The 24,522-nt window shown below is 40.9% G+C and overlaps 1 protein-coding gene across 6 annotated transcripts in view; it reads left to right on the top strand.

Annotated features, from left to right (window-relative positions):
- The window catches only part of KDM4C (lysine demethylase 4C), a 325,582-nt gene that overhangs the window by 299,739 nt on the left and 1,321 nt on the right, over positions 1-24,522 (top strand). For all 6 annotated transcript variants that reach the window (XM_058672446.1, XM_058672439.1, XM_058672441.1 and 3 more), the window contains 2 exons: positions 17,494-17,613; positions 21,443-21,535. In XM_058672446.1, the coding sequence (XP_058528429.1) occupies positions 17,494-17,613; positions 21,443-21,535 (213 nt within the window). The remainder of the gene's footprint in view (positions 1-17,493; positions 17,614-21,442; positions 21,536-24,522) is intronic.

Raw genomic sequence — 24,522 nt, 5'->3', positions numbered from 1 at the left:
AGTTTAAGTTCCAGGCCATGTTTTAAATTTCATATCCTTTTTTAGGCAGAGATTATTTGCTATTTACTGTACTCCAGAACCTAGTTCCTGGGAATACATCAGTCAGTGGTGCTTCAGCTTCCACGTGCAACCTCTTTCAATAAAGAAGGTCTCTAGAGCTGAAAAAAAAAAAAAGAAACTGCTGCTTCAGGTGAAATGAATTGTTATTTACTATCCCATTGCCATGAGATTGAGATTGGAAACTATCAAGAGAGAGGACTGAAGGCCCCGTGGCATTCCTGCAATGCTGGCCAGCAGCAGGACTGTTGGGAGCATCAACAGTGGTCTTGGCCTCCTCCTGAATAGGCAGCACCAAATTGAATATCCATGACATCATTTCTAAATCTCAGGGTAGATCTAAATCAACTTCTGTTTAATAGAAAATACAACTATAATGAAAATTCCTTATTCCTCTTCATAAATGCATGGGCAAGTGTCACTGTCCCATCACATGATAATATCAGAATGTCAGCCTGCGTTATTAGCTCTTCTATTTCTCTTTAAAGTAAAATGGCACATTTCAAAATTTAAACCTTCTGAGGCTATAACTTCATTTTGATCTTGAACTCAGATACTTTAACCCTTGGGTATATTATAATTAGGTCACTACATGCATGTTTCACAAATGCTTGCATTATTCCAGCCCTGACCCTTTGCATGGTACATTTGGAAGGACAGCTTTCTGCATACAGTTTCTGCATTATATAGCTCACAGCATGAGCTCCATGATGTGAATGGTTAACAGAGAGCGAGCTGCCTGTTTATAAGCTATTTTATCTTTCACCTCTATGCAACCCCAGGTGCAAACACATCAGGTTATAGCACATAAATTGGTGATGCATCCCAAAAGATATGGGACACATAAATCAATGATGAGTTTATGTCCCTACTTGACTATGGGGTTTAAATTATTCTAGTGATAGCATGAGCTTAGATTATTATTTGATTGGTATATTCAGTATTCATGTATACTGTCCAGTTATAATGATAAATGAAAGATACTGCATTCATTTAGTTTTTGCACATTATTAAAACCAGTCACCTGATTTTTTTTGGGTAAATGAAAGCTAGTAATCTTAGCTTTTGTGTCATTAAATAGATTATATTTTGAGGTCAGAATTTGTCGGCAGAAAGTAGTGTTGCAAGAAAGTATGGAGCAAGGATTCAGTGGTTTTTTGGTTTTTGTTTTGTTTTGTTTTCAATTTCTACCTTTGCCAACAGTCAACGTGTTATGTGCTAAGGAAGTAAATGAAAAGAAGCTGTGGAATTGCTCTACTCTTTGTATATGTTCCACCAAAATAGTATCCCTATACCATCTGACTTCTCTGCCCTCTGTGAGGCGGAGTGTATATCTAAAAGTCTTTGTTTTAGACCAAGTGCAATTTAGGAGCTATATTATTGCACAGTGTTTAACAGCTAAATTTTGTGGTAGTACACTGCTTTGAATAATTTCATAGATATGTTTTTCAGATCAAATTAGGGTTTTCCGCCACAAAAGAAATCTGGTGTGATCTGTGCCTGAAAAAAAAAAGTTGCCTTTTGGTTACTTAGATCCCAAAACTCAGCAAAAAGTAAGAGGTGGTTAAAATAATGTGCATTTCCAATCATATAAAGGATATATTTGTAAGTTGCTGTTTCTTAAGATTTATTATATGTGCTCTGTCTTGCCTTTAATGAAGAGAAGTCTCTCCTAATATTTCCTAATTGTCTACTTTTATTCCTTTTTTAAGATTTTATTTCTTTTTATTTACTTGTAAGTCAAAGAGAAAGAGAGATAAAAGTAGTGCGTAGCTGTTGGTTCTTTCCCCAAATGCTCACAATGTTTACCTGTGAGCTGGGCTGTAGTCTTAAGTCTAGATCTCCATCCAGGTCTCGCTAGTGGTCGTGGGGACCCAAATGATTGTGCTATCCCTGGTCATCTCTCCTGGTGCATTAGCAGGAAGCTAGAGTAAGTCGGGTAGAGACTTGGCACTCTGTGTGACACACACACCTTCCAAGCAGTGTTTTAGCTACCTTTCTTTTAGAGTTACAGATAAAATTGTTTTTTCTTAAACATCTGATTTAATACCATCAAAGAAAGTTACTGACACAAAATAAGTCAGGCTTCAGTCCTTACATTCTAAAGCAGCGAATACCTAAACCCTGCCAAAAGTAGAATTACAAGAGAACTGCTCAAAGAGCATGGTGTGAGTGACTTTGACATTGGCGAGGTTCCAGTATGATGTATATTTGAAATCTATCTCCATAATGCAACTTTATACTAGGCTGCAAATGACTTCACTAGACCCTGTTACTTTGCTTGTTATTGCTAGTTCCCTTGCTTGTTTTCTGCACAATGAGGAATTTTGAAATTGTTTTTATATGGTGTGGGGTTTTATAACTTATTTCAACATACACATTTTACTTCATCGTAAGCACGGATTCTTAGACCTGGTCTCACTGGGTCTCTCATTGTAGCCTTCCTTCTCCCTCAGCACTCATTTGCCTGAGTGGCTTCTCCTTCCTCATTGTCTGCACTGGTAGCCTCAGTGTTTGCTCCTGACCCTAAACCTCTCCTTGCTGTTCAGTGACTTCCTTCCCCCTTATGGAGTAATGTAGAGGTTGATACATTTGCTGGTAAGAGCCTTTACTTTTTTTCTGAAAGAGATGGGTTGTATGACCTTGCAGAATCTTGTTCTCCTTTTTGAGACTCATTTACCACTTTTTTTTTTAATAAAAAAAAGGCATATTTTACAGAGAGAAGGAGAAATAGAGAGGTCTTACATCCACTGATTCATTTTGCTTTGTTTGCCAATTTCAAAGAGATAGAATTGGTAGTTAATGTTATTGTTGGTTGGTACTGGTGAATATTGAAAACTATTTGCAGGGTTTGGGATGGTGTGGACATTTGAACTAGCAGTTGCAGTGCTGCTTAGTGTGCCTGAGTCCCATGTCAGAATGCGTCTGTTCTGTCCCTTCTCCCTGTGATCCCAGCGTCACCATCTCTACACTGATGTACACTCTGCAGCAGTTTGATAACCTCCAGTAGTTGGGTCCCTTCTGCCCATGTGAAAGCTCACCTGAGTTTAGGGGTCCATCAGATGGGAGCTCTGTCTTTACCTCTCTGCTTCGCAAATAAATATCGATATAAAGAAGTCCTACTGTCTCCCCTCCCAGTTTCAATCTTTAAAGGAAAAACACCTCTTTTGGCTAAATCTGACAATTGTGTGCTATGTGCAGATCATTTTCATTCTCATTGTCTGGGACTCTACAAACATCAGAATTCTCTTTAATTTCACATTAAGATTATTTTAGATTTGACAGTCTTTTGACAACATAAGAATCATTTGGGGAGTTTCTGACTTCCCTAAAAGAGCAATACTGTTGCGTTATAGATGGATTCATTATCCTCTCCTCACCCATCTTGTTTTGTATCACTCATGACAGTCTAGTCTCTGTTGAACTATGCTGTTAATAATTACACTCAGGCTGTTCTTCACAAGACAGTCTGTTTTGAACATGACTGGTTAAGTGTATGCATTTGCATTTAATATGAAATTAAGAGACACAGTAGCTCTTATGGAAGGTATTTATAAACTGGAGGTGCTCATGTTGTTTGCTGTGCACAGGAGCATATATTCAGCCTTGAGGACATTCAGGGCTATTTCCTTTGTATGCATACATTTAGGACGCCTGCTTCTGAATTTAACTTTATGCAAACTGACAGTTTCAACAACAACTCATTCTCATAAAATCCTCTAATTTGTCATCACCCTTCCTGACATTGCTTTTAAAATCCTCTTCCAGGTGTTGCTAATTTACTCCAAATTTTATACTGTTGGGCCATGATAAGCTGAATTACATTATATTCAAGTCTTGGTGTGTTGTTTTTTTTTCAAGTCATTTTCATTTTTCAAGCTGTCTCTTTAAAATGGGTACATTGGCTCGGGTCCTTGTGTATCCTGGCAGGGGATAACAATCCACTGGCTGACTGTAGCCATCCCTGATATTTGTGTGGTCAGTGAGAGGGAGGGAGCCCCTTGTAAGCCCCTTGGATGAGGTGGGGAGCCGCACAGCAGCTTTTGAAGTACACAGCCTCACACCACAAGACAAGGAATGTGTCGGCAACGCTCGCGTACCCCGAGCGGAGCGGAGGGGCTAGGGTTACAGACAACACATAAGACAACACAAGACAACACGCAGTGGGTCACTCTTGTACACAGAATGCCAACTTTAAGATGCAGGGGTCCGCCTGCATCTTATAGTCTGCTTAGTCCCTCCCAGTATTATCCCAATGTTCAAGCAACACCTTAGCCCCCCTGGGGCATCTTAACAAAAGGGAAGTAAGGAAGAGGGAACTTGCAGTCAAGCCAGGGGCTAAATGCATTAGGCCAAGATTTCCCACTGTGTTACCTCTTAGAAACAAGCTAAGCTGTGGAGTTAACCCTTGGGAGACCGGGGCCTACAGGAATGCTATATTGTATTATTGGGGTTTTTTAAAGATTTATTTTATTTTTATTGTAAAGGCAGATATACAGAGAGGACAGACAGAGGAAAATCCTCCTCCCAATGGTTTATTCCCCAAGCAGCCGCAAGGCTGGAACTGAACCAATCCGAAGGCAGGAACTTCTTCCGCGTCTCCCACACAGGTGCAGGTTCCCAAGGATTTGGGCCGCCTTCGACTGTCCTCCCAAGGTCACAAGCAGGGAGCTGGATGGGAAGCAGGGCCACTGGGATTAGAACTGACACCCATATGGGATCCTGGCACGTTCAAGGCGAGGACTTTAACCACTGGGCTGTTGCTCTGGGCCCTTCTATTGTTTTGAGACTTGGAGTTATTCTTTGCTCTCAGCTCGGCAGTGTTAATTCTTGACATGTTTATGTACGTTGAAGTCTTTAAAGTTGTCCATTTTACCTCCAAAGTTTTGTAACAGTCTGTGAACAGCAGTAGGCTCACACACCCATATCTTACATCCTTTTTTGCTTCACTTGTTTGCCTGTCATGATGTTGATTAAGGTAAAACAGGCCTTTTTGTGGGCCCTCCAGATAGCAAGGAGGTGCTGCTTCACACAGGGCTTGCTCAGCTGCAGAGGGAAAGGATGCAAAGAGCTCCAGAAGTGGAGCCAGAGAGCAGCTGCAGCTACATCATGGGAAAAGAGAAATATGTGTCAGTATGATTTTTCTGATTTGCTTTTACACAGTCAGAAGGCTTTGGTGAAGGAAGAGACGTACCAGAATAGCACTTGAGAAGTTTAGGACTAGCAGTCACAGCTCTTCCTATCCTTTCAGTAAGACTTGTAGGCCATCAAGTAACGTCTCAGCTAGGAGTTGTGTGTCCCCATGACTCAGTTCAAGGCTTCCGTGTAGGAAATACAAGCTAAGTTGGGTCATGTGAATTCCCCTCCCATCCTGGCTCATGCCACTTGTGCTTGACTCCCTGTCTGCCCTCCCATACTCCGTGGTGAGTGGGTTTCAGACCCATTACAGAGCAGTGCAGGGACGGGAGCCGACACTCGTCTTTGATGTAAGTATTAAAGGCATTAGTTATTTCATATCGAACATGAGTACTCAGTCTTTGAAGTACCCAAGAATTGGTCCCGGTCCTTGACCTCCAGAGGAAAACTAAATAACCCTTTTCTCTCTCACATTTATGGCCCTTCGTGTATTTTTACAGAACTCTCAGGTCCCTCCTAAATATTAGCAAGTCCAAGCAAAAATAGATGTCATTGCTCAATCAGGAGAAAGAGTGAATGCTGTGTAAGTAAAGTGGTTACAGAATGCTGGTCCTCTGAGACACTCTGAGGATGAAATTTTATTGAACATGTCCCACTGAAAATGTTGTCCTCAGATCTGAGAATACCGTACCCTAAGTGCAGTTGGCAAGTGTGACAGCTTGCTGTCTGTTTCTTTGACCTGAACATTGAACATTGAACTTAGCACTGCAGCTAGCAGGAAGGTTAAATGAATTATTTATGTAGTTATTAAAAACCATGTTTTTAAAGAATATTTAATCATGCAATATAATACATGGAGAAATCAAGCTCAAAATTGTATATACAGAATGATCCCAATTATGTATAAAAATATAAATATGCAAAGGAGAAATCCTCAAAGGAAATACATAAAATGTTGCTGATTATCTTGGAGAGTGTAATCATAGGTGATTATGATTTTCAACTTTATCACCTTCTTATAGTTTCCATATGAACATGTTTTAGTTTTATATTCAAAAAAATTCTTAAAAAGATATGAACCCCTCTGAGAACTCTGTATATCTTTACTCTGTCGGAATTTCATTTTAGATCTCTTATATCTTGGCATCTTTAAGCTCTCTGGGATATAATGATCATATAGTGTGTTAATAATCTCTGTTAAATGCTTCTGCTCCATACTATAGTTCCCTCATGGAGAAGTTCTCAAACCTATTTTAAATCTTTTCTATTTAAAAAAGTTTTAACGACTGCATTTTCCACTGAAGAGTTGCATAAAGTAAAACTGCATCTGTTTTGTTCGCTACTCATTCCACTTTTTTTTTCTAGGAAAACAAGAAATGCAAAAGAGGTGCTCAGAATTGTGTATTGCATGAATAACCCCCTGCTTTCCCTGTGGTTATTAGCTGTGTGGTCTGGAGCAAGTCATCTTGCTGCTTTTCAGGGGAGACTGACATTTGCCTACCTTCCCTGCCTTGGTGTTTTAGATTTCAGCTAAGATTACGTGTTTGCTCATCTTCTATAGTTCAATGTGCGACTTAAGTTGCTCATTTTTAGCATCTCTTTTTTCAGAGTGTCTTCTTGGCTCCTCAGTCTTGTCTCCACTATTTTTAATCCCAAGGATCACCGTCTTTCAGGGGCTTTGTTCCTTCCTTGCCATCCTCCAGGTGTTCCCTTTTGGTGGGAAATAAATTCAGTCCAAGTTTGTTCTAATTCCCCCAGCACTCAGCAAAGTTGGCCTAATATCCTCATTCTGTGTATTTATTTTAGGTGTTTGAAAAGCAGAGAGATCTCATCCTCTGATTCTTTTCTCAAAGCTGGCAACAGCCAGGTCTGGGCCAGGCTGAAACCAGGAGTCAGGCACTAAGAACACTAAGACCTGGACAGTCTTCCATATGGGTGGCAAAGACCCAATACTTGAGGCATCACTGCTGCCTCCCATGATGTACACTGGCAGGAAGCTAGACTCAGAGGCAGAGCCGGGGGTGTAAGCATCCAAGCAGTGCCTTAACATGGATGCTGAATGACTGCGCCCCGCCTCAGTATCCCCAGTTAATCATTAAGGAAGCTAGAGCTTTAAATAAATTGAGTAGCTTGTGCTTACTCTTTTTGACCTGAAGAAGGCACCCTGACTGCCTGCCCTCACACTCCCTCTGCCCCTAAAACATTACCTTCCTGTGTGACAGGCCTGCAGGCAGACAGCATGGCCTGACATGGAATTGCAGGATGGTCTTTTTCCCCCTCAGCACTTATCCATATCTCTCTTTTCATCTTTCCTTTTTTAACTGTCAGAATTGACATCTATTTTTAGAAACAGCTATGGAGAAATTCACCTCAAGCCTATCTATCTGCATTTTGCAACATGAATTTTTATTGACACACTGAAATATTTTGTTCCCTAATGCATTTTAGCTCCTGCCAAGAACTATAAAAGATGAGAGGTGGGAAGGAATTGGTCCTGTGTATGTGGAGTTTCCCTCTGTTGTTGGAGTATGTGAATGGACGATCCTGGGCTGCTTCTCTGTTAGTCTGCAGAGAAAAGCAGCAGGAGAATGCAGCCAGTTTCAGGGCAGTCATCAGGACTGGGGTGGCTCGCCCCCAAAGAGTGACAGGCAGACCTGTATGCATCTTTCATCTGCTAGCTCATTCAGTGACCCTGGACAAAGCAGTCAGCACCAGCTTCCTTATACATAGAATGGAAATAATAATAAATACAGCCAACGCCTTGATGCTGTGGGTTTTGTGTCTATGGGCCTACCCATTATGGATAGAAACTATTCACAAAAAGTTACGTGCATACAGTATATGCACATATTTTTCTCCTTGTCATTCCCTAAACAACATAGTATAATAGTATTATAACTATATACCATTTATCTAGTGCTAGATATTATAAGTAATCTAGAGATTATTTTAAAAGTAAAGGAAGATGTATGTATGCTCTGCAAGTACATTGTTTTTTAAAATTTATATAGGGAACTTGTGTATTCACTGATAGATATCAGCAAGGAGAGCACAGGGGAACTCTAGAATGAAACCTTCTAGAGACATCTACAGATATTAGGATTATATTATAGAGATTCTTGAAATGTAATTGATCTGGTGTCTAGCACATGATAAGCATGCAGGTAGTGTTCGTGTCTCTGGTGGTCGTGATTAATGTTAGCAGTGGCAGCCAACAATTTTTGGTCAGCTCATAAGTCCGTTTTTCTGAGGACAAGACTAGACCTTCATCAATAATTTTCAACCATGTAGCTTTAACACCTTAAAAACATTAATAAAGATCTAACAGGAAATATCAAAAATTTTAATAAATTTCCTATTTGAGTAACTTGTAAAGCCAGTGCTTTTACGAGCTGAATGTGGAAGATTTCCCTTTGTGGGTCTTGGTGTTTGGTGCTTCAAACCTGAAATCCTTGGAGGGATGTTTCCAGAACAGTTGTTGAGTTAACGGAAGGGACCAGGACAATAGTTAAAGCCTCCAGCTTACTTCCACCACCTAACAGAATTAGTGAGATCGCTTGACCAACTGCTAGAAACCAACCTAAAAACCATTTTAATGCCCTGGTTAAACAGTGACTCCCCCAATACATCATTGTCTTCTTTAGATATCTCATTTAGAGAATTGTTTCACGTGGAAAGGAATGCATGAAGAAATTTGGCTAATCATAACAGGGAAACCTTGGCTTCTGGTGTTTTGGTGTAGTGAGTAAATCTCCCGCCTGCAGTGCCAGCATCCCAAGTGGATACTGATTTGAATCCCCACTGCTTCACTTGAGATTCACCTCCCTGATTATGTGTCTGAAAAAGCAGTAGATGGTGGCCTAAGCACTTGGGTCCTTGAAGTGAGAGACTTGAAGGAAGCTGCTGTGACCATATGGGGAGCAAAATATCAGGTGAAAGATACACCCTCCCCTTTCTGTTTCTCTCCTGCATTCCCTTTCTCTGTGAACTTTGTCATTTGAATAAAGGAGATATGCCTTTGACACAGATAATATCATTGGGATGTGAGGTGTGGACACAGAGTTCCCACCTCCCAGCCTATTGCCTGAGAATGCCTATCTCATACTGCAGGTACTTGTATATATGATGGAGTCCCCACGTGGATATGACTTGTATATATGATGGAGTCCCCACGTGGATATGACTCCTTTGAATTCAGAACTTTAAAAGGGCTGGGTCATTTTGTCTGTTTTTCTCACGCTGACTTGGTACCAGGGCCTGCGGGCGTGCTTGGTATGTGCCAGAGAGAGAGGAAGGAAGTCTCTCTCAAGAGTTAGTGATTCCATTCTCTTGCTCTTCCTTTCCATGGGTGCAGACTGTCCTCTCCACAGTTTGTTGCCACCATCCTGTGTCCACACTAGTCCACTGCCTCCCTTGGTCCTTGTTAGGGGAAGTCGGTTCCCTAGTGCCATCCTTCTTTCTAGTTACTTGCTTAAGTTTCTTCACTTCAAAGGAGCCAGAAAGATAATTGCTAGAATAAGCTAACTTTGTGCTTCTTATTCCCTTCAAAACTTTTTCCATGCCAGAGTCTCACCTGTTCCTGATACTTAAAGATGTAAATATACCTTCTGAAGCTACATGCTTGTAATAACCTTCGGACTAATAAAACGAGCTCCATTTCTGGCGCTGTGGTGCCTTGCCTAACATTGTGTCCACTGTTTGCTTACTGTTGAAAGGAAAGTGCACACTAGCACATCGGATGGGCTTTAGTTCACCAGCTCAGTGTTGGTGCTGTGCTCGTGGTGGGGGTAACACTGTCTTGGCGAAGTAGGATGTGGTCATGTGATGGTACCAGGCTTGGCGTGGATGCTGGGGAATGATTTTGGCTGCTTGAGAGCAAGGCAGCATCTTTCTGGCTTAAAAGAGACAACCATCTTGAGGTATAGTTATGGATCTGTGTTCGTGTGTGTTGTTCTGAACTGTCAAAAACATTAAAAAGGAAAACTACTCACCAGACTTAGTGTTTTCTGGGTACAGTTGTGGTTGATATGGAGGTAGCTTAGCTTCAAACCATTAGCCCCAAGCCCGAAATGTTCTGTAGCCAGCACAAGTCACACCTTGATGCAGACGCCTTGGGACAGGGACATTGCAGATATTGTTAGAAGGCTGTCACTGAGCAAGCATGAGATAAGGACTGTGGGATTGATTCTCTGTGCACATGGAGTGTACACTGTGACTTGTAAGATCCTCTCCATGGAACAGTGATACTCACGCTGACCACATGTCAAATTCCCTGGCAGGACAGTGGCCTGGGACTCACTTCAGACTAACTGATGCAGAAGTTTTTGTGGTAGTTCAAATGGGATACACTGTACCAGGAAAGTGAGTCTGGTATTGAATTTTCCAAAAGCTGATGAATTTCATTTTCCAAAGAGTATGTTTGCCTTTTTCTAAGTAATTCTTAATCTAGGATCTAAAAATATAGTCAGTAATGTGAGTGAAGTTTTTTTTTTGAGAAAAACATACAATAGCAACATATATAATAAGATACAAGTAGAATGACTTAAACATCTAACAAGGGAGAGAATATTGATTAAATTATTTGTGGCCTATCTATAAAGTTACATGTGTTCACTGAATCAAATTTTGTTTTTAAAGGATGGTAAATAAGTGTAATTATAGATGATAGATAGCAAGGCTAACTTTATAAATATCAGCCAATGGCAAATATGATTCCAGCTGTAAGATGTACATAAAGTAGCCAGATTCAGGGAGTCAGAAAGTAGATGGCGGCTACTAGGGGACTAGAAAGGGAGCTGGGAACTTATCGTCGCATGGGGTAGAGATGGTCTCAAAACATTGGGAATGGATTTAAAGCTACTGAAATATACACTTAAACATAGTTAAGATGATAAATTTCTGTTCCGTATATTTTGCCCTAAGGGGAAAAAAAATCTGAGAAAAGCAACCTTGTCGACTTCTTCGGAGAATTTAGGTGAGTTTGTATGTGAAAGAAAACAAAGACTGGGTCCCAGAGAGGAAACAATAACCTGTGGATAGGTGTGTGCAGGGGCAGGATGTTCCTGTTGTTAAAAGAATGCACACCGAGGGCCCAGCGCGATAATCTAGTGGTTAAAGTCCTCGCCTTGCATGCCTGGGATCCCATATGGGCTCTGGTTCTAATCCTGGCAGCTCCACTTCCCATCCAGCTCCCTGCTTGTTGCCTGGGAGAGCATTTGAGGATGGCCCAATGCCTTGGAGCCCTGCACCCATGTGGGAGACCCGGAAGAGCTCCTGGCTCCCGGTTTCGCATCAGCGCAGTACCAGCCGTTGTTCTCACTTGGGGAGTGAATCATCAGACGGAAGATCTTCCTCTCTGTCTCTTCTCCTCTCTGTATATCTGACTTTGCAATAAAAATAAATCTTTGAAAAAGAAAAGAATGCACACAAAAAAAATCCAAATGAGATTTGTGTTCACATTTAGGTGATAAAAGTATGGGTTGCTTTTGTTTTACTAGCTTTAGAAAAAAAGAAAAACACACACACGTACATGAAATTTACCCTTGTGAATGTATAGAAGCAGAACAAAATATTTTCAAGAAAAATATTTCTAAAATGTTTCATTTCTTTGCTGATTTGTACAAGAAGAATACGTGTGACCCGTTTCATAAGTAGTCTAGAGTGCTGTGTTGTTGACATAGCAGCTCCTCCATCAGCCATTTCTTGAAGTCTGCCACGGCTCACGATGCGTGGAGACTTACCTTATGGTCTGAGATATTTCTGTTCAGGTCTGCAGAATGTCTTTTTATCATGGGTCTCAAAGAGAATTGGGAGTCTCAGGTGAAATGTCGGGCCAGACCTTCCGTTGGGCAGTCATGTTTCTCTCAAAGTCTTTAGCACAAGTATTGGATGGTGTGGGGAGTTTTATATTCTGTCATTAAATGCAAGATTTCTTTTCCTCTTCGGGATTCTCTTTGGGAGGGCGGGGAATGTGCTGTCACTCAAACCAGAGGTTAACTATCAGGATTCTTGTGTGGTAAGTGACAGAAGCTGATGCTCATTTAGAGCTTCAGTGAAAAGGTAGCAGGAAACTCGTGGAATCTCTGGCAAGGCGCAACAAGAGTTCAAAAATAGGGAGGCTGCCCTTTGGAACTAGAGGCAGAATGACACAGACCTAGTCCAGTGATCCCACAGATGCTTCTCTTGTGGAAGCATGTGAGGGCTGGTGCTACTGCTAAAACTGGCTTTTGAGAGCATGCCCCTCTGGTTTTCCTGTGTCTGGTCACAGCTGCTAAACGCTGGCCAGGTCCCTGTGAGTGTCTGCCTTTAGGGAAGCTGGGAATGGGGGCTTCTGGTGTTGTTCAGGTCTAGCATAGCAGGCCAGCTCTGTCTCCCGCTGAGATGCTGAAGGAAGAAGGGAGTTCAGGTGCTGGGCTAACAGACCCATGACTGATAGCCACTGTGATTATCGCATGGCTGTCAGTCAGTCTTATTGATCCCTGCCAGAGTCCAGTAATGAGTGGGTGATTATCTCAGACTGCTTTCAGCTGCTGACATCATTGTACTCCAGGTCACTTAAGCTTTTTCCCTGAGGGGGACCATCAGAGGTGCCAAACTATCTGCCCTTGAACTACTAGAAGCCGTGTCCATCTGGTATGGATGGGCTGATAGAGATGGGGCTTCCAACTCTGTGGCTCATACATATCAAGTGTACAGCATGGGATATGATGATAATTAGGTAAAATTTGAGAGCAGCTTTATTGGTCCCGTTTGTCCCTTTGTTGAACCCAGTAAGAGTTCAAGAACAGTAATTTTAGAATTCAGATATTCACACTGCCGAGTGGGCTTTACTCGTTAGTGGAGGAAGCACAAGACTCCAGGGCTGTAATATGACATAGTTCTCTTGACCTGAGTTGATGACTCAATCTTACTTTTAAGTGACTGTCATGGGCAGAAGTCCCTTCTTGTCAGTATTATTTCTGCCTTTAATTTTCACATCATCAACTTAGTACTGTGCCTACAGTCTTGCTGGCAGCTCTAGATGCCAGTGTTCCTGGTAGATTTTAGGCAAGTTTACACATCCCTTGAGGCATTACGGTAAATGGCAAAAAGCTATTTATGTCAGGTGAATGTTCAGCCCCGTTTCGCAGGGTCCAGAGAGCAGCTGAGAATAATGAGTTAGTCACAGTCTTGATGCATGTAACTTTCCAGCAATGGTATTTACCTGCTCCAGTAACACACTAAGCACTGTATGAAGAAGGACCTCTTCAATATTTTGCATCCTTTCAAATAACTGACCTGAAATTCTAAAATGCTGCAAAAAAAATCATTCACATAACAGAGCTGTGGCAGGCTGAGCATCTTTGTATTTCAACCTTGCCCCCTCTGTACTGGGATCCCATGGTGAGATAATAGGCCATGGCTGTTGTGGGCAGCCGAGAGATAGGAGCCTCAGGAGGCCTCAGAAGACATAGCATTAAGACCGTGCAAACTAAATCCTCTCCTTTCCTAAACTTTTGTATCAAAAGCAACACTTTTCCCCCAAATGAAATCCTACTTAGAAACTCAATCTACAAACCAAATCTGGGTTCTGCTGTGGTTGAAATGATTGAGTTGGTGCAGATGTACTCGACATAAACCCAGTCCTTGCAAGGACTCTTGAGTCCCCTGCCTCGCAGAGCTGGTCTCCAAGTGTGAGCAGGATACCTTCTGGCTCTAGTGCGGTCAGCTGTGGGTTGTTGCCTCCAATGTCTCACACATGGTAAATGGCCACTAAACAGTTACTTAGTTAGCAATTGGAAAGTTGAGGGTTACCCAGTTTACATAGAGACCCAGAAGCTTCCACTTTGGTAGGATCGGGGAAGACTAAATATCAAACTGCCAACTCCATTTCATTACTGCTCATGCTCCTTCCTCCATTTCTGTTTAAATACTTTATATTCCACTTGGTCTTAAACAGTTTCGGGCAAACTCAAAATGTGCGACAACTCATGAATTGACACTTTTTGTTTTTCCTGTAAGCTGTTTTAAAGCTATTTGGAATGTAGCTTGGAAGTGAATAATGAGTTATGCATACTAAGTAAACTTGTATGAAATATCCACTTCTATCTAAATGACCTGGGAAGGTAGTCACCATGCCTGAGAACAATGCCATGTGATTGATTAAGTAGAAATTGACAAGATAATTTATTTTACTGTGTAGCTGGCTATTTGTCTTTTTTTATGAGTAAGGGAAGAGTTATGAGAGCAAAAAGACTGAGAAAACAAACTGAAATGTGTTTCCTAAGGTCAGATGTGAGAGTTTCTGATTTTGATGTTCATGGCTAGTACAGAGCAACGTTGATGGTGTCTAAGCTACAAGAAGTTACTTGAGGTCAGATCTTTCAATGCCAAGTTTAGATTTGTCATCAGTAGTGGGTCATTAAACATCTAGTGAAAAATATGAAAATGTATCTCAGATTTTTTTTAATTTTTAGAATGTTTTTATTTGAAAGGCAGAGTTAGAGAGAAGGAGAGACACAGAGCAAAAGAGAGATCTTCCTTCTGCTGGTTCACTCCCAAAGTGGCTTCAGTGGCCAGTGCTGAACCAATCTGATGCCAGGAGCTTCTTCAGGTCTCCCACATAGGTACATGCAACCAAGGACTTGGCACACTGCCCTGCTGCCTTCCCAGGCCGTTAGCAGGGATCTGAGTCTGAAGTGGGGTTTCCAACGCCCATAGGGCATATCAGCACCACAGGTGGAGGTTTAGTTTGCTACGCTATGGCCCCACTGCTTCTTCTTTAAGTAAAAATTGCTTGTCTGTTGGTAATACTACATATATTCAGTTATTGATAAAGCCATATTTTTATGGTAATCGATAAAGTACTTTTTGTACTGTTTAGGCCGCATTTGTATGACCATTAATTCACCGTAGTAGTATGGCACTACAATTGCTGGTCAGGATTTGTTTGGGAAAGTTACATTCTAAAACTTACTAAACTTATACTGAAGGTTAAATCTATAAAATTAGACTGAAGTTACAAAGGAATGCTTTGACTTTTTCCCCTAAAAATAACTGGAGAATATAATTCCCGATAGTCCCCTGACGTACTACTGACGTATTATTTTATTGAAAGGGCAGATTTACAGAGAGCAGGAGAGACAGGGAGAAAGATCCATCAGCTGGTTCATTCCACAGGTGGCTCCCATGGCTGGAGCTGAACCAATTCAAAGCCAGGAAGCTTCTTCTGGGTCTCCCATGCAGGTGCAGGTTCCCAAGGCATTGGGCCATTCTCTACTGCTTCTCCAGGCGACAAGCAAGGAGCTAGATGGGAAGTGGAGAATCTGGGACATGAACCGGCGCCCAAATGAGAGCCTGGTGGTTGCAAGGCGAAGATTCAGCTGCTAGGCTGCCACACTGGGCCCAGTGCTCTTAATATCTTACCATATACTTTATAGTGCCCCAATGTGAAGAGAAATGGTTTCTAACAGTACTAGGTGCAAATAATTTAAAGGTAAACCACAGTAACCTCTTGTGAATTTGCCGTGGTGCCACATGGTACAGTGGCATATCATTTAGGGAAGTAGTCTCCTTCAGAGTTCAGGAATAAAATTAAGGTCATTTCTGTAGTCTTTATTAGAGAAACTTAGAGGTGTAAAAAAAAAGACCTGAGAGATTGCCCGGGCAGAGCTCTCCACATGGAAGAGAACTTTCACAGAGGGAAGCACCATATTCTTCCCCTTAACACGCCCAACAGCTCCGTGACCAGAGCATTTGGGTTGTGGGTCCAAGTGACATGCAGAGCTAATAGGACAGTATGTACCTAGAAGGTATGTCTTCCCTCATCCCAGATCCCACATCTTCAAAAAGAGTTGGAAGGTGAGGTGATTAAACCCCGTGGGCGTTTACAGATTACACTTCTGCCACCTGCCCGTTCAGCTCTGCATTCCCTGAGGTCAGATATTATGAAGGTGAAGGATAAACTTGGTTCATTTGACTTTTGACTGACACAGATGCAAAATGTCAGTTCTACAGTGCTTCTGAGCACATGAATGTTTTCTTTGCCCATAGCTCTAAGTGGCAAAATGGTCCACGGTTAGAAAAATGAACAGCGGGTCTATTCATGTATACTGCTAAACAAACAATAAAATGGCTGCTCCTTTATAATGCAGAGCTTCTATTAATAATAAAAAGTAATACATGGTGGATTTCAAGTCATAAACAACTGAATATTTCCTCTGTGTGTGCCTCTCATTTAAACATCAGAATGTTCCAGGCTGCATTTATAGCTTGATTGGTCAAGTGTGCATTTCAATCAGTCAGATTGGCCTCATCAGTAAAATGCCAGTATTAGCAAATCATGAATTGCTAAACATTCAAAAAATTTAACAAAGTAGTCAACAATTTAATTCCTTTGTATTAGAATTGTGTCATATTCATAAAATTTTTTTACAAATTTTTACAAACCATGTATGCAAAGTTTTGAGATTTTACCTGCACTTCCATCATCCTACCATCATTTAAAAAAAATGAAAGAAAGAAAGATGTATGCTGTGAACTTCTGCCTTCCTGAAAGACATAAAATGAGAGGACTGTTGAGTTATGGATGCCACAAAAGAGGGCGTGTGGGAGTAAGCTGGGCACTCTGTGGCACCTGCCAGCAGCTGAGTCCTACATGGGGAGGCGCGGCAGTCTGGAGGTGCTGCCTTCCGGCACACCTGCTTGTTGTCACTGGTGCTTTTTGCACATCCTACCAGCTTCAGTGGCACTCTGCTGCTTCCCTCCCCTTCTCCCACCCGGATGTCCTCGTCTCTCTCCTGCTTTAACTTCTCTCTTCAGAGAGCCTTCTGCCTGGAGAGAACCTCCTCTGAGGCTCAGTTTCCTTTTCAGTATAATGGGGCTAGTGACTAATCTCTCCTTACTTCATGGAGTGAGTGTAAGGATCCAGTGAGATGTGTGCTAAAGCATTTCATTCACTGGAAAATGCCATATAAATGTCAGGTGTTATAAATCATTAGCTGCTCTATTCCTCAGCTAAAGCAATTTCAATGCATATTTTAGTTACCCCCTGAACAGTTCTTTGTCAAATAGCAGATGTAAATGCTGCTGTTTTTTTCCTGCTTGGATTATGGTGGTTCCTTCGCAACTTTATGATGCAGACTGAATCTTTAAGTACTCTTTTGGCTCGTATCTTTTCCCCTGAACACCCATGCAAGATCATAATCCATAAAACACAGAGGCAGTAACTCCTTCTAATTGCCAGGAGTTCATCATTTGCCAAGTTCTAAATGCAGTCACTTAGGCACTTTCCTTGAAAAGCCTATCTTGTTTATTCCGCAGAGCCGGGACTGTGTGAAGATGGGTCCTCCTGCTGAGGGAGAAGTTGTCCAAGTCAAGTGGCCTGATGGCAAACTCTACGGGGCGAAATATCTTGGGTCAAATGTTGCCCATATGTACCAGGTGAGTGCTCTCTCTGATGCTTGCCGAGTTGGGCAGGAAGAGCCAAGGGAGACAGACACTCGGTGTGCTGTTGATCAGCCACCTGAACATGGGATGCCATGTGCTTTCTGAAAAAGACGGTGTCTAATGACCCAGGCTTTGGAGTCTTATTGCCAAGTTGGACACTGGGAAAACTTAATAACATTTGATGAAATGTTTAATTGTTAGTACATTTTGGACATAAGAAACGATAGGCTACTTTCTTAGGTTTCCTACCTTAAGCCAAGATAGTGATGGCTGTTCATCAGCCAGCAGCCAAAATAGTGGCTTTTGCCAGAAATATATAATCCTACCAGGTATCTCAGCAAATCCACACTTAGGGACCCTGGTACAGATGTGGGTAGTGAGTGTCACGGTATTCAAACATCCTGCTCCCATTCTGTTCACTGCGGAGTTGATTTTATCTGGCATTGAGGAGCATGCATACAATTGAAAAGTGAAATTATTTCATTCGTACTAGAAATAAGAATGAGTTTAATAAGGGAAGCAGCAGCATGTGTACATTTATATTCACTTATAAAGGCTTTCGGAAAAGGACATACTTATTAAGGCTAATACATGGTAGTGTTTTCAGTCATGCTATGGCCGAAAGCAACATTCTCAAACTAAATAGTGGAGTGAAAACAGGAAGATTGAAGTAAAATGAGAAAAAGCAAGAAGGTCCAGGCCTGTTAAGTTGAAAAACAGCTTGAGAATGATAAGACTGCCATTTTCAGCAGAGAAATGGTGGGAAGACTGATAAGGACTGTTGGCTTAAATGGAAGAGGACGTTATAAGATGCTGCATCAGGAACTGCAGCACAGTATAATTAAAGGAGTTCAAAGAAGTTTGAAAAACTGAGGAGAGACCATTTTTCATGGTCTAGAAAAATCTAAGGGAAGTTACCTCTGTGTGTGTGTGTGTCAGAGAATGTGTGTAAAGATTGTTTTCCTTTGTATAAAGTTTTAGCAGTAGTGACGAGTTTGGATTGTTTATATTAGAGTAAGTGGTTGACCTATATTTGTGTCAGAATGTCAAGAATTAGGCAAAAATCACAAAACAGGCTGGTAGTACTGGAGATGCCCAGAAAAGAAGCATTGCTACATTATTCAAGAGAAAATAATTATATTTAATGAAATAATAAGTATGAAAGTGAAGCTTCCTGTATGTAGGAAAGCCATTTTCTACCAAAAAAGTAAAATAACATAATGAGGGTCTGTTGAAATTCAGGCTAATTAGTAATCAGAGTGTTAACTTCAGTTGAATTTGTCATGGCCTATCATCATAAAACTGTGGGCATATTTATAGACTCAATGAAAAGTTAAGACTAATATTAAAATCGTCTCTTAAGCACGAGTAATTTAAATCTCCTTGTTAAACCAAGTGGCATTTTGAGATCATTTTATGTTTTATGTCTAATTATTCAAATTCACCATTAAATCAATAAAGACATTTATAAAAACTAAAACAGCAAATAGGCATTACATAATGCTAAGTGTCCTAAACGTGTGCATTTTTGACCCTCACAGTACTCCTTCAAAACAGGTGTTACTGACTTCCATTTTACAAATGACAGAATAGATCAGTCAATATATTTGTTGGGGAAAAAAATAGTTTGTTCAAGGATAATAGAGAGAGCGACCGAAGCTTACTCTCAGATCTGTCCCAGGGAAGGGCTGCCTTGATTGCAGTTACTAAAGAATTGCCTCTCCGTTGGTCAGTCCGGTCCTAGCACAGCATACTCTTGTTGATGATTGCCTTTTCCTTTTTCTAGAACAAAAGACAGTAGGCATGGTAGTTCTAGCTATGCTGTAAATCTGAGTAAATGAAGTGACAGCTCGGGCTAAGTAACTATTAAGAAGCCATCCTGCCAAGACCTATCAGAGGTCTTACTTTCCTATCAAAGTAAGAAAACACTGCTTGCAGCGCTGGCATCCTGGCGACTCTTTCTGATCCAGCCCTCTGTTAATGTGGTGGGAAAGCAGCAGAAGATAGACCAAGTGCTTGGTGCCCCCTCATTTGAGTGGGAAACCCAGAAGAAGGCCCAGGCTGCTGCCTTTTGCCTGGTCCATCCCTGGCCATTGTGGCCATTTGGTGGGTGAGCTAGCAGATGGAAGATGACCTCTCTCTCTCTGTCTTGTGTATTAACTCTTTCACATAAGTAACATAAGCCTTTTAAAAAGAAAAAGAAAAATCCTTCCAACCTTGAATATTCTGAAAGGAGTAAGAGTTTTCCCATGACTAAGATTTAAATCTATTCTATTTTTCAGTTTTGCCAAAAGTTGCCAGTATGTGGGTAGTAAGTTTAATTTTTTCTTATCAGAATTTTTATTTAATAAGTTTGGGAGGCAGAGAGAGAGTTGTCTTCCATCTGTTGGTTCGCTTCCCAAATGCCTGCAATTGTTTAGACTGACCCATGACAAAACCAAACTGGGATATAAGTCCCCTTCTCGCACGTGATTGTCAAGAACCCTGCCAATTCAGCCATCACCTCTGCTTCCCACGTGCACGTTTTCAGAAGCTGGAATTGGAAGTTGTTACAGGGACCTAAACCCAGGCACTCTAAAATGGGATGTGAATGTTCTAAGCGATGTCTTGACTGTTGTTTAAAAGTTTGCCCCAGAAGTTTAATTTTATATTTTAGCTTTATTTTAATATTTTTTCAACATCTAGCAGATTAAGAAAAAATAGCACAATTGCATTGTTTGGCTAACCCTGACAAGAAATGCAAGGGTATTTTCATTTTTTAAAAAATTGTTTAAATGAGTTAGAGAGGGGAGAGATCTTCCATCTTCTGATTCATTCCCTCATATGCCTGCAGTGACCAGTGCTAGACCAGGCTGAGTTATGACCCGCTGGCTTCATCTGAATCTCCCTCATGGCTTACAGAGCTTTTCCCAGGCCTGAACTATGTCACCAGTGGAGCAGCCAGGACACAAACATGCCTGTGTGGGATGCTGGCTCCACAGGCACAACGTGCACACTGCAGCCTGACCCATAGTTTCATTTCTTAAATCATTCAAACAAAGTTAAGGACTAAAAAGGTATCATAGTAGTTTTGAATTGAATTCGGTATGCTGCCTGGCCACTTTCCTGTTTTTTTTAATAGTGCTTGTGTTAAACAAGCCTAAACTCACCTGCTGTCAAATTCTGTTGCCCAGTATCATAACCTTTTCCTTTTACAAAATTCCCTAAAATACTTTAAAGAAACCATTATAAGATTATTTGTTGCCATTTTGTTGATAGCAAAATAATTTTAAGGTTTTTCAATTTGGATGATAATGTGATTTGCACACACTGATGTGATTACATGTTATGAAAATGAGAAACACATGCTTTTCTGGCCTGTCTAATTTGACAAAAATGAGCTTTGAAAATTTAAATTGTGTAACGTGGAAAAAAATTCATCTGGAGAAATTATTATGGGAGTAAATATTATTTTTGTCTGTTTTTCCTTTTTTCACAGAAGTCCAGTTTTTTCTTTTAAGTTGTCACTTCTTAAAAATTCAAACAAGTGGGGCTAACGGACCTAAACTGTCTGCTTGCTAAATTTGTCGCAAAACCATATTCCAAGAAATCATTTCAGTAACTACTTTTCTGTTTTTGCTTTGGAGAATAAGGTTTTCATATCTACCAAAACATTCATTTGGTCTGTCTTGAGTTCTTTGTTTCTGGTTTGATAAGACTTCAGATGATTATTGGTAGGTCCTCTTGTTTTTTTCTGTTCTTTGGGAATTAATTGGCACCCTTAAAGAATGGCCACAACTTGTTTGTTTCCCAATGGGTATCATTCTGTCTTGTGTCTCATTAGGTTGAATTTGAAGATGGATCCCAGATAGCGATGAAGAGAGAGGACATCTACACCTTAGATGAAGAGCTACCCAAAAGAGTGAAAGCTCGTTTTGTAAGTGCTGGCATGTGCCACTCAGGATCTGCCAGGTCACGTCTTGCCCTTTCCCTTCTACTTCCAAGTCCAGCAGGAAGGACACTTGGGCATTTGGATTTATTTTGAAGAAAACAAATACAACTTTTTCCTTATTGAGATCCATTCATTGAGTGGAAATCTCAAATTTGGCCAAAAGCAGAGAACTTATTACAAATGACTTCTTGTTCTTCTAATAAGGTCAAATGACACCTCATTGTATTTACTTTTATTGGCATGGAGAAATAGTCATTGTTAGTCCCCTGTGTAGAGTCCTAAGATTCCATCTTTACCATATTGTCTGTAGGAGCAACATAAAACAGAAGCATTCAATAGTATATTAAAGGGGACTGGGTATTTGTGTCTAGTCTTGTGAGCCTCGGTGCATTGGTTCACTTCTATATCCAAAATTACTAATATTTATGTCAGTTTATAACTAAGCTTTCTCTTTCATAACAGAAGAAATTAAATTCAAATAATGGTTGGAGAAATACAAAAGGAGTTTGAAAAAAAAGTCAATTTCATCTCCGTCCATGCCATTAAAATATAAATAAACATGGACACACAACCAAAACTGAAGTTGCTAAAAAGTATAATTCACAGTAATTTCAGTTTCATATTACTGTATCATGAAATATCTAGTGGACCCTGAAATGAAATCAGTTTTGCTCATTTAGTAAAATTATATCTACTTGCATCTATGAAATGATAAATAGTAAACAGAGAAAGTTGAATGAATGGTGTTTTTCTGACTAAAATGAAATTTTTTTCCAAACAAATGATGCTCTAAGTTTTCAGATTGATGGAGTTGCTATAAGTTATTTCACTACTTTTAAAAAAACAAGGACTTTCTTAAATGTTCAGTTGTATACTCGGTTCCTTTTATGTCAGGCAGGATCCTGAGAGCAGGGTCATTGCAGCAGGAGTGAACCAACTTTAGGAAAGTCCTTCAGAGTAAACAGAAGGGAAATGACAGAAGCAGGAATGCCATCCACCCAAGGAGAACTGTTGCTGCAGGGCACCCACACATCTGGGCAGAGATTAACACCAGACGCTAACTGCAAGGAGAGAGAAAACTAATATTCCTATTGCAAAGATAGTGCAATCTTAACAAAGATTTGAAAAACAGAACTAGATAATTTGTCAGCACTTTAAGATCTTGACAGCTTGGGTGAACTTTCTTATTCAAAATATGGGTGCTGCTGCCTCTGATCCTGTAATTTTATCTTTTATGGACTTCCTCTTTCTTATTTGCTTCCTGAATGTTTAGAGGATGAGAAATAGAGTAGATGCCCTTCTGGGATCCTCTTAGGTCTTAGGCCTTTGGTTAGCTAATCCATGTGTAGCTTAGCATCCTATCTGCTGAATCCTCTAGATTTCAAATCATGTTGATCAATCACATTATAGGACATCTCTTTGCCTTCTGCTCTGATCACAGTCTTTCTGTATCACAATAGATTTGGCTCCCATGTCAGCATGCTTTATCTTCACACACTTGAGCTTTCTGAATTACATTTTCCTGAACAAGTGTATCAACTTTTTAATTCTCAGGGGGAAAAAATTGTAATAAAGAAAGAGTAGCCAAAATATACACATCAGAAGCACATATTAGGGTCTGTGTTGTGTCAGACAGTTGAGTATAAATATTATGTATAGGAACAAAGGCACACAGCCAATAAATCCAGCTTGTCCTTTCTTTCGTCACCACATTGAAGTCACTGTGCTCTTAATGTAGCTGGCCTGCTTTTCCTTCAGCTTGTTGTGGAACCTGTGGCCCTGGGTAGTCAGTTCATGACTGCTATCTTTTTCCAGTTGGTGAAACAAATCTAATTGGAAAACTCATTGATGGAAGATATTTTATGGTGAGGGCAGCCTTTTTGTGTTTGAAGTGGGTAGGTTAGCAGCCCTCATCAGGAGGCCCAGACACGCACTGCTGGGGTGGGGGAGGAGTCTTTCAAAGGAGTCAGCAGTCCTCCTCGGTTATTGTGCCTGGTTCATCTCCACTCACTTCAGAAACGGCACCATTACCTTTTATTGTCTCACAGAATAACCATAGCAACGTGCATAATTAACTAGAGCTCCTGGTAAATTGGTTTTATTATTGTATTCAAGAGGCTGACTTTTGCTGTTCCTGCACAGTGGCAGTACTTTCCGAGGTGTTTTATTTTCTCCTTTGATAACTTTAGCACTTATAAAAGTGAAAGATTACTTAGAGGAGGAGGTACTTTGCCAAGATGAATGAAACAAATTGTTTTCTCCCAAAGGCAGAGGGTACACAACCTTAGCCACAGCTCTTAGTTTTCTTCTGGAGAGAAAGTAGGTGGTGCAGGAACGCCGGAGGTGGCCTTTTGCCCTGGATAAAAGGTGGCCTTTTTCCAGCCCACAAACCAGCAGGGGACACACACGCAGCTGTCCAATGAGGTCCATTTTTAGTTGTCAGTGTTCTTTGCAGCTATGCCCTTGTCTTTTTTTCTCCTTCCCTGTGGACCACGTGTGCATCTTCAAGTACTAAAAGTGGGACTGCTGCTTCTGTTGTCAATCAGGAAGGGAGTCTTGGTCACACAGTAAAGTGCACCATGTGTTGATGCCATCAAAGACATGCATTTAAGTGAAAACCAGTTAGTAATGCAATTAGAAGCCAACATAGGGAAATAGGAAGCAAAAGCAGTGATTTGCTGTAACATTGGCCTCTCCCTGAGTGTTGCATGAGAAGTTGCGTTGCCTTCACTCAGCAGTGACTGTGTGCTAGGCATGCAACTTGGCAGTGGAAATATGAAACTTGTACACAGGCCCTGATATTGTTCATCTTGAAAGAATCCTTGATGGGAAAGAGACAGTGATGATGGCCTGAATGCCTTGGCCCCTGCCATTCGTATGGCATCAGCGTGGAGCTACTGGTTTTTCCTGGCTCAGCCTTGGATGCTGTGATCATTGGGGAGTGAACACACGAGCAGATCCCAATCTCTTGC

Source organism: Ochotona princeps, chromosome 14 (genome assembly GCF_030435755.1).
Source record: "Ochotona princeps isolate mOchPri1 chromosome 14, mOchPri1.hap1, whole genome shotgun sequence".
NCBI lineage: Eukaryota > Metazoa > Chordata > Mammalia > Lagomorpha > Ochotonidae > Ochotona > Ochotona princeps.
The sequence above is the reverse complement of the archived record's forward strand: the minus strand, read 5'-3'. Positions and strand labels throughout refer to the sequence as shown.